The 10,723-nt window shown below is 44.3% G+C and overlaps 1 protein-coding gene across 2 annotated transcripts in view; it reads left to right on the plus strand.

Moving 5' to 3' along the window:
• Window positions 1-10,723, plus strand: part of LOC111872121 (nuclear factor 1 X-type) — a 636,309-nt gene that overhangs the window by 121,007 nt on the left and 504,579 nt on the right. Inside the window, exon 2 of one of the 2 annotated variants that reach the window (XM_023866148.2) lies at window positions 6,103-6,220. The exons of the other annotated variant lie outside the window; for it this stretch is intronic. Within the exon in view, the coding sequence (XP_023721916.1) occupies window positions 6,212-6,220 (9 nt within the window). The 5' untranslated portion in view covers window positions 6,103-6,211. The remainder of the gene's footprint in view (window positions 1-6,102; window positions 6,221-10,723) is intronic. 2 annotated transcript variants of the gene reach the window in all.

Raw genomic sequence — 10,723 nt, forward strand, 5'->3', positions numbered from 1 at the left:
GATCCGAACCCACGATCCCGGCTTCCGAGCGAGCGAAGACAGTACATGCCTTAGACCGCTCGGCTACCGTGACCGGCAGTGTATAAGAATAATATATAAGAAGTCAGTTCGTACCTCACAGGAAACAGATCCGAACCCACGATCCCGGCTTCCAAGCGAGCGAAGACAGTACATGCCTCAGACCGCTCGGCTACCGTGACCGGCGTATGCTTCTCTTACCTGCACGTTAATACGATAGTGATAAGCTCAGCAACTGTCGAACAGGCCTGTGCTACACTGCCAGCCAATCAGTATACTCCCGAATTCGTAAAGCTTTATTACTCTTCTCCACTATACACTGTCAACGTTTATGGTGACCGAACTGGCCAAGAAGCTCCCCCAACTTTATGTAACCCAAATATTTGTTATTGTATATCTATAAAGATATTCCTTGCCGTGTTTTGAAGAACCCGCCATTAGACTCCATTCCGAGCCGTATAAATCCAATCTACATCCTCATATCCTATTTCATTCTATCAATCTATGGCTCTGCAGTTCCTGTGGACCTCCGCTTTTTTAGTTTCTCAATCTATACACAGTTGTTAGGACTCCTCGGACGGGGGATCAGCCCGTCTCAATGCTGCAACCTACACACATAATAAATGCATAAAGACATCCATGCTTCCAGTGGGATTCGAACCCATTATCCCAGTATTCGAGCGGGCGAAACGGTTCATACCTTAGACAGCGCGGCCACTGTGATCTATATACGTCATTTCCTGATTCATGTTGCGCTTCCGTTTATGTCGATATTTCCCACGTGATCTCTTAATTTCAGATATTCCGACTGCTGTTTTGTATGCTTTTGTCATCTGTCCATGCATACTACATATCCAGTTAATCAAATTCTCTTTGATTTGATGACTCTTTTAATTCTTGGTGAAGAATTCAGGTAACGGAAGTTGCCATTATGTAACTTTCTTCAGCATCTTGTTTCTTCTTTTCTTTGGACCCAAATCCTCTGCTCAGCACCCTCTTCTCAAACGGTTTGTGTTGTAACCAGGTGAGAGACAAGCTTCAGATCCGTACAGCAAGAAAACAAGATCACAATTTTGTATAATTGTGCCGCCTCTATGGTCTGGTGGTTAGAGTTCCTGGCTACAAATCCAAAGGTCACCGGTTCGATTTCCGGCGCTACGAGATTTTTCTGAGAAGTAGTGGGTCTGGATCGGGGTCCACTCAGCCTCGTGAGGATAATTGAGGAGCTATTTCAAGGAAATAGCGGTTCCGGTCTAGAAAACCGAGATAAACGGCCGTGGGGATCCGTTGCGCTGACCACGTGACACCCTCTATCCGCTAAAGTTGGCACTAATTTCGCCGACAAGCGGCGGTCGCTCGGTCGCTTGCGGACTACAGGCCACGGAGGTTTTGTGCAATGGATATGAAAATTCCGAACTGAAAGGGAGCAAGTACCGTTCGTATGCAATCCCATTTTCATTTCTTCATGAATGCAATCGTGATCAGTTTTGCTACGAGTTCCCAGATATTTCAACTTTACTGTTTGGTTTTCTCGCTCCCACTCTGGAGCGTGGGGCTGATTTCTCAGTTTCATTGAACATTTTTACAGACGGTAGGAATCTTTTGATGGGTGATCAGCTCGTCGCAAGGCCTCTACCTAAACACAGGACAACACAAACAGAATATACGCATACACACCAAACGTTTATGCCTTGCGTGGGTTTCGAACCCACGACCAAGGCTTCCGAGCGAGCGAAGACAGTAATGTCTTAGAACGCTCGGCTACCGTGACCGGCTAACTTTACTGTAGTTTCGAAGAAGTCATGGTCTATCTTTAGATTATGATTTTGTTCTCATTCCGGTAATGGGACATGTACGTGTACACAGTTTTGCGGGCCACTTGTCTTTCCTTTTCCTCTAACTAACTAACAAAGCTGTAGGAGTGGGTTACACCTGAAGACGGAGATTTAATCCTGTGTCCGAAACATTTATTTTAAATAAGAACGGGACGATGGATCATGTCCAGAAACATTATAGTTGACATCTGTTGACAAAATTAAGTCACATATTTTTGCAATTAAAAAAATTCTCGCAAGACTAAATAATTTTCTGACTCTTTGTTGTTAAGTAGATACCGTATTTACGCATGTATAGGCCGCGTGCGTGTATAGGCCGCAGCACAATTTTCAGACAGAAATTATAGAAAAAATAATTTTCTTGTAATATTCTTTCAGGAGTAGAACATTCTGTATTACTAATTATGAATATATTTTTTTTAAATGAAGTGTGATTTCGAATATAAGCCGCACCCCAGTTTTCCTCTTGAATTTTTGGCAAAAAATGTGCGGCCTGTACATGCGTAAATACGGTAATTAAACACATGTTGAAACAACAGCGGAGTAAGCAGTAAAATTTACGTGATATGTGGAAAGAATAAGGGATGCTCTTGACAATGTAACAGTTCTATTTAAACTTTGAACTTATTGCTACCGTTTCACTGGAACTTCAGAAATTTGTTTCGGTCAGCGGTCACTGAAAGAATCATACGTGATTCCGCGAGATTCACGCGGCAAGGCACTTGAATGCAACAATGATTAATGGAGGTGTATGAAAGGTACTTGATCTCCACAGGCTGCCCTTCAATGCCCGAGGCCCAGAGGCACGCCATTCAGCCTGTTTGTAACGTGACCACATGGAACATGAAGCTCCAAACTACGGAAGCAATAAATTTGAAGCTGCATTGTGAATTGGATTTTTTGAATCTCAGGTATTATCTTCGCACCGCCCCTGTGGTCTAGTGGTCAGAGTTCCTGGCTACAGATCCAGATGTCTGGGTTCGATTCCCGGCGCTACAATATTTTCTGAGAAGTAGTGGGTCTGGAACAGGGTCCACTCAGCCTCCTGAGGATAATTGAGGAGCTATTTCAAGGAAGTAGCGACTCCGGTCTAGAAAACCGAGATTAACGGCCCTTGTGCTGACCACGTGACGACCTCTATCCGCTAAAGGTGTCACTAACTTCGCTGATAAGCGGCGGTCGCTCGGTCGGTATAGTTCGCTTGCGGACTACAGGCCACGGATTTTTTGTTTTGGTATAGTCTTCAGTTTACTGTAACTGCACAAGAGAGAGTGATGCTATTTCATTCTTCCGTTTGGGACCATGCATTTTAGGCTCAAGGTTTCGGGAACTTAAAAAGTCTTCTGATGTTTTGAACTGGATATGTTTCCTTTATTATTCAATTATTTAACGACTATTTTCAACTGCTTGTTTTATTCAACATGGAATGGTGTGATTGTATTAGTGATGAAGCCGGATTAGTGTAGTTGGTATACACTGGCTACGGGTTGGATTACCGAGGGGTCGGAGTTCGAGTACCGTTAGTGTCAAGGATTTTCTGTTCATCTATACCGGCTCTGCATTCCACCCAACCTCCTATCCAATGGGTAACAAGGACTCTTTCCCCGCGAATAAAGCTGCAGGGGCGTGAAGCTGACCATTTACCTCCAATTAGTGTCTAGGTCAAGAAAATGTGGATGTATACATCCACTCCCTCATACGCCTTCATGTGCATCTGTGCATACGCCATCTGGTGCACCCTCTCTCAGGTCGAGATATCATCAGCACCCAGGTCTCAGATTCGCTCCTTCCATGTTTACCCCTTTTTCTGAGAAATAAACAAGAATTTGTTTCTCTTGATGTCCCGGTATCCAAGCACCCATATTTCCACTGACCCATCCATCGAACCAACCAACCATCCAGTCAACCGAGGAGCCAACCAACCAGTCAAACAACTAGCCAGTCAGCCAACCAACCAACAAACAAACCAACCAACCAACTAAACCAACCAATCAACCAACCATCCAACCAATCAAGCCAACCAACCAACCAGCCAACCAACCAATCAGTCAAACAACTAGCCAGCCAACCAAACAACCAACCATTTAACTAATCAATCAACCAACCAACCAGCCAACCAATCAAACCAAACAGTCCATCAACCAACCAACCAACCAACCAAACAAGCGAACCAGTCAACTAAGGAACCAACTATTCAATCAACCAGCCAGCCAGACAACCAGCCAAATAACCAACCAGCCAACCATACAAACCCACCAACCAGTCAACCAGCCTACTAGCGAACCAGTCAACTAAGGAACCAACTATTCAAACAACCAGTCAGCCAGACAACCAGCCAAACAATCAACCATGGACCCAGTTACCTATCTGTCTCTCCGTCCATGCTGACAGATCTCATGTAGTCTTGTAGTCTTGTAATTGACTGACTTCACAGTTTCTGCCGCAAAACAGGTTGGCTTACGCTGTAGACCTTGTGTCCTGTAGGTGGCTGCTACGTTTACCGGTCGAGCTGCCGACTCAGGTTTCTCGTGTTGTTCTTCAGTTCATCAAGGAAACTGTGTAGTGTCTTGAAATAAGCCACTACCTGCGTTGTCGCTGATCTTTCCAAGTTGAACGAAAGCGATCGCCTGTCATATAATTCGATGCTAAATAGCCATGTCAGTTGATACAGCATCATTTACCCTTCAGTGGTTAGTGGTATACGACCTAAACTAACATCAGAAAGCTCAGCATTTGACTGCGAGAGAGAAAGAGAGATTGTTAGCTTCCGTTGTTTGTCAGTCATATTTTTTTTAATATTATCAGCCGAATTAACTTCAAAATCGATATGTGTTGTGTTTTCTTGAAGGCGAAAGCCAAACTTCTGTATATGATTCAGAAAAGCTACGCTCTCGAAATGGTTTCTACGTCTCGGCCCGCCACGAGTAAGACAATGAACACGACGCACTGTCACGGGATCCCATTCATCTCTGAAGCCCCAATGAACTTATGCGTTGTTCTGGTTTCATTTTAGAATTATTTATTTCCCTTTACGGAGCCATGTTCTCTCAAGTGTAACACTGAGGGTATATCGGCGACCCATGTTTTCAGTGCGAAGGGAAGAAGGAACATAGAATATGCCCCATTCATTTTTATTAAAAAATACACAACCATTTGAAATAATAATTCATGTGAATGTAGTAGAGGGTGTGAGAGAACACAACACTCCACCAGCTTCAAACACCCAGATCTTGGTGTAAGAAGATTCCGTTGCAAATTGGAGCAAAAACGGCAGTGCTTCTTACATTAAAGTGGACCTACTGTTAGGAGGAGGATTGCGGCAGTGGCGTGGTCTGACTAGGGCACAACACGGTGTACTGTAACGAAATGTGGAAAGCGGTACGATTTATGCGATGGAAATAACATTCAGTGTCTGCTGACGCGTCTCGAAGAGACAGGCCTTGACGAACAAGGTTTAGCGTCTGCCGCGATCAGGACGTTTATGGGACCGAAGGAGCTCCCTACCGATGGCTGCTTTATTCACATCCCTTAAACAAAAACTGACCCTCTCTGTGGTCTAGTAGCCAGAGTTTCTGGCTACAGATCCAGAGGTCCGCGTTCGATTCCCAGCGCTACCAGATTTTCTGATAAGTAGTTGGTATGGAACGGGGTCCACTCAGCGTCGTGAGGATAACTGAGAAGCTATCCCAAGGAAATAGTGGCTCCGGTCTGGAAAACCGAAATTAACGACCGTTGCGATTCGTTGCGCTGACCACGAGACACCCTCTATCCGCTAAAGTTGGTACTAACTTCGCCGAAAATCGACGGTCGCTCGGTCGGTATAGTTCGCTTGTGTACAAAAGCCACGGATTATGTTGCTTTTCTTAAACAACAACTTTCATACAGTAGTTTAGTTAGTTTAGTTTCTTGTGGTGGGGTGAGACTGAGTCCACTTGGTACATCGGCCTCTAATTGGCCTATTGTATCAGTTAGTGATGCTCCCTGTTTTATATGTTCATGTAAAGATCTGAGATAACATCTATTATATGCCGAATCATGTTATCTGTATCTGATGTGTAGAATTCTTTGTTAAAAGAAGTGAATGTACACTCCATCTCCGTTTAGAGACTGATACAGCTTGTCTAGTTTAGGTGGAACTCTGTCATGCGCAGTGTAAGGTAAGACGCTGCTTGACTGTGGGATAAGTAGTCTGAATGGAGGTTTGTACCTAGCAACGTTGTTTAATTCGATGTGTGATCTTATGTTACAGGTAAGCCGGCGAGTGGCGGAGCGTGGGGGCGGGGTTGAGGCAGATAGCTAGCCTAGTGTACTCACTCACACTCACACAAGGGGTCAACAACCCGTCCAACCGCTCACCGATGGGGCTGGTGAGTCGTCTGGACAAAAGGACTAATATTTCTACCCCCTATATACTGTAGAGCAGTGGTTCCCAACCTTGTGAGACCGCGGCCCGGTAAATTCTTTTTCTATAAGACGAGGGCCTGGTATGATCTGCCGGACCGCGGCGCGGTGGTTGAGAAACACTGCTGTAGAGTACTCGTCACATTGTTGCCTTTATACTGTAGGATGCGATGTGCTTGTAACTTGATGTAAGCCTGTCAGGATTCAGGTTCTAATGTACGGAATTAATTTAATTGATATGATCCCCCCTCCCCCAGAGGCAGGTGTATGTTTTGACTGTTGTGAGTCTTTGGTTCTTCAATCTGATATCAGCTATCAGTTCTTTGACAACAATTGTATCATCACATTGTCACGCGTTTTAATAAGGAAACAGAACCAAATAGATTCTAAAGTGTTCTGGGTTTTTGTACTGTATCTATCGTCCGGCATTCCAGAAACTAATCATTTATGTTAGCTCTTTCTAAGGGACCCAACTGAGTAGGCGTCTTTCCCTTCTTCACTTATAGACGGAAACAGATCCAGTTTCCGAAACGTTATGTTTCCTAGTTTCTAGAATACCGGATGATGGACCAAGTCAGAATACCCAGTGAATCTGAGTGCCAAACAGAACCAAACGTTTGGCGGCGATTTCGAACTAGTACATTGAAAGTTAGCCAGAATATGCCTAGGTTTATTGCTTCAGTCATATCACCCGTACGCAAGGCAAGTTAATTGTACTATACAAAAGAAAAAAAAACAAACTCCGTGGTATCTAGTCCGCAAGCGAACTATACCGACCGAGCGACAGCCGCTTATGGGCGAAGTTAGTGCCAACTTTAGACGATAGAGGGTGTCGCGTGGTCAGCGCAACGAATCCCGACGGCCGTTAGTCTTAGTTTTCTAGACCGGAGCCGCTGCTTTTCCATTGAAGTAGCTCCTCAATATTCCTCGCGTGGCTGAGTGGACCCCGTTTCAGATCCAATACCTCTCAGAAAATCTAGTAGCGCCGGGAATCGAACCCGGACCTCTGGATCTAGTAACCAAGAACTCTGGCTTCTAGACCACAGAGGCGGTCCAATTGTGGTGTAATATGAGACATTTTTACTTTGGCGCTACAGCCCCAATTTGGGCCTTGGCCTACCTCCATGAAACTCCGTTCCACTTCGGTTTACTAGATCTTAGACATTCGGTAGGACTCCTTGGGTGGGTGATCAGCTCGTCGTAAGGCCTCTGCCTATATACAAACACAGAGAAAACGCGCACACACGCACAAACACTAAAAATATATGCCCTGAGTGGGATTCGTACCCGGCTTCCGAGCGAGCCAAGACAGTGCATATCTTAGACCGCTGGGCTACCGTGACCGGCAATATGATAAGTACCACAATGTTAAAGTGCAAATTCTTCAAATGTTTCAGACAAGGACTCCGTATTATTACAGTATCTAATAATATTAGTGCAGCAGTATTATCTGTTTCGTTCAGTTGCTCATCTACTTATAAGAGCAGAAAAAGAAAGTCCGAAGTTGTCAATCACAATGCCCATACATGAATTCCTCACATAACGCGGCGAATGTATTCTTAAATGCACGGAATTGACAAAGAAACTCATTTTCATGGGGGAAATAAACGTATCACTTTACGGGTACCAAAACTAGAACATAACCGTTCTCTTAAAACTAAAAAAAAAATCAAAGTTATTCCTGTAACAGGCCGTGGAGGCCCATAGGGTTGTGAGTTGTCGAGGTTCCCACATTTTCTAGACAATCGGCTCACAGATGGCAGTAAGGTTGTCAGCCTTATGCGCCGGCCGCCTTTTACCCCCGAGAAGATTCCTGGTACTCATTTCTGTTAGAGGCTGAGTCGACCCCAGGGCAATAGTGCGGCTGGAAGGATTAGGTCACCTGAGAAATCCATCTTATTGGGAATGGAATCCGCGACCTTCCGGCTTGTAGCATAGTGCCTCAACAAAATACGCTACTGCGTGCTTCATTTCCAATATACATGATCGTAATGCATACATTATTAGATGTGACATAAGAAGATGAATTATTCTGGACTGGATAGTAGCAGAACTTTTCCCGAATTTGACGTGGTTTCAATTTAAATCATGAATATCATTTTTGTTTTTATTTTCGTTTCTAACTTGGACCCTGCCATGTACCCAGATACTGGCTGATAATCCTTGTACATTTTAGTTTACAGATCATTTTGGTATACTTATTAACAAAACTGAGAAATACAAAAGTGAAGGAGGATGAGGTGGGCAGGGCATGTAGCACGAATGGTGGAGAAGATGAATGCATAAAGGATATTGGTGGAAAGCCAGAAGGAAAGAGACCACTTGGAAGTACAAGGCGTAGCTGGGTGATCAATATTAAAAATGGATCTTCGAGAGATAGGATGGGATGGTATGGATTTGATTGATCTGGCTCAGGATAGGGACCAGTGGAAGGCTCTTGTGAACACGGTAATGAACCTTCGGGTTCCATAAAATGCTAGGAAGTTCTTGAGTATCTCCAGAATTTGCGGCTTCTCCAGAAGGGCTCAGCTCCGTGAGTAAATTAATGAGGAATACGAAACTATAAAAAGATAAATCAAGAAATGTTGAGCTTCACGAGTTCCATGTCAAACTATACGCAACGTTCTCTTTGTCAATTATCAGCAGAATTTTGTTTCATGGTTCTGGCATTGTTACAAATAACGTTGCTTCTACAAAACCGTAGCAACATGAGCCAGTCGTCAGGAGATGTAGGGCACCTCTAAGTGGAGTATCTGTCTGAGATCCTTGAAGGATTGCTGTAAGTCGCAGTCGAACCGAGCGGTTTTGGTAGAGCAATGTTTCCTTCTCGGTCTGATTGCGAACAGCATTTAATTAATTAAGGGACGATGGTTGCCCATGTTGACGCGGAGTGCTCCTCCCTGTCTGGTACATGTACCACGTCTACCTCCTTCACTCTCCCTAAGAAAGGGGCCTCCCCCCAACTCCCTTAACCCACGCTCCAAACTCAACTCCCTTTAGCGCCCAATTGTCGGGCCCAGCTTCCTGTCTCTGAGGCTACTGTTTCCGCTTCGCTCTCTTCAGTGCCCTCACCATTTCATCAGTGGTGGATTCTGCAGCACAGAAACTGTCTAAGGCATAAAATATCTGCGCCCGCTCAAACACTGGGGTCGTGGGTTCGAATCCAGCTCGGGGTATGGATGTCTCTGTGCGTTTATTCTGTGTTTTAATTATGCTCTGTATAGGTAGAGGCCTTGCGGCCTGATCCCCGTCCAAACAGTCCAACTGAGTGTGTATAGGATTAAGAAATTGAAAAAGTGACCAAGGTCCAAATGGTTATAGAGCCATAGAGAGGAAAGAATGGTCTCTTTAGTATGTAATTGAGATTTCCATTCAGATAGAGTATGGTATAAAACTATAATAATCAGCATCAATATCTTCATCATCAGTAATCTGTCAAGATGACAGGTCCACAGTCTCTTCCAAAACAATTCCTCCACTTAATGCGCTCTAGAGCTTTCTCCTTCAAATGACAGTATCCTCTTCTGTCCCCAAGGTCATCCAGCATCTTCTTACGTCTTCTTCCTCGTCTTCTTGTCACTTCTATCCGCCCCTCTATCTTTCCTTCGATAACTTCTTTTAGAAGGCAGTTTCTGCGTAAAACATGACCAATCCAATTAGCCTTCCGTTTTCTTATTTCGTGTAGGATATTCCTCGATAGACCTACAAATAAAATGTTATGAAAATAAATAAAATGAACTGCACTCTCGGGGACAGATGTACGTGTTATGAACGTTAAATACAGGCCTGTTCAGATGGTAGGATTATGTCATAAAACAAAAGACTATAATGCACAGACGTAAAATTATTTTACTTAATCTGTATTCCTGTTGCTTCCACTTAGAGCATAGGGCATCCGTCAAACGCTTTGTTTCACTTCAGTTTCTTAATCCACAGACAGTCGGTAGGACTCCTTGGGCGGGGGATCAGCCCGTCAATAGGCCGCTACATACAGAGGACAACACAAACCAGAATAAACGCAGAAAAACATCCATGCCTCTTGTGGGATTCGAACCCACGATCCCGGTTTCCAAGCGAGCGAAGACAGTACATGCCGCGCACTATATTTAGTCAGTTATATTTAGTGATTTGCATTGCTTACGCAGGGGGAACCAACTGGTGGTCCGCAAAACTAAGCTTCCCTACACCGTGATAGTCCTAGTTGTACAGAGTGATTCAGAAAGATGGACACAATTTCAATTGACTATATTTCCTGAACTGTATGTTGCATTTGAATTCTGTAAAGTACATTTGAAAGAGGATGTTACAAAGTTTCTAGTACTACCGCTAGTGCCCTCCATCACTGCGTCCCGGGCCGATCGCGTGTATCGGAGGAGAACGTGGAGTGCATTCGAGTGAACTTTGAGCGCAGCCCAATGAAGTCAACCCGTAGTGCTAGTAGAGAACTTGGACTATCGCAAACAACTGTG

Source organism: Cryptotermes secundus, unplaced genomic scaffold (assembly GCF_002891405.2).
Source record: "Cryptotermes secundus unplaced genomic scaffold, Csec_1.0 scaffold112, whole genome shotgun sequence".
Classification (NCBI taxonomy): domain Eukaryota; kingdom Metazoa; phylum Arthropoda; class Insecta; order Blattodea; family Kalotermitidae; genus Cryptotermes; species Cryptotermes secundus.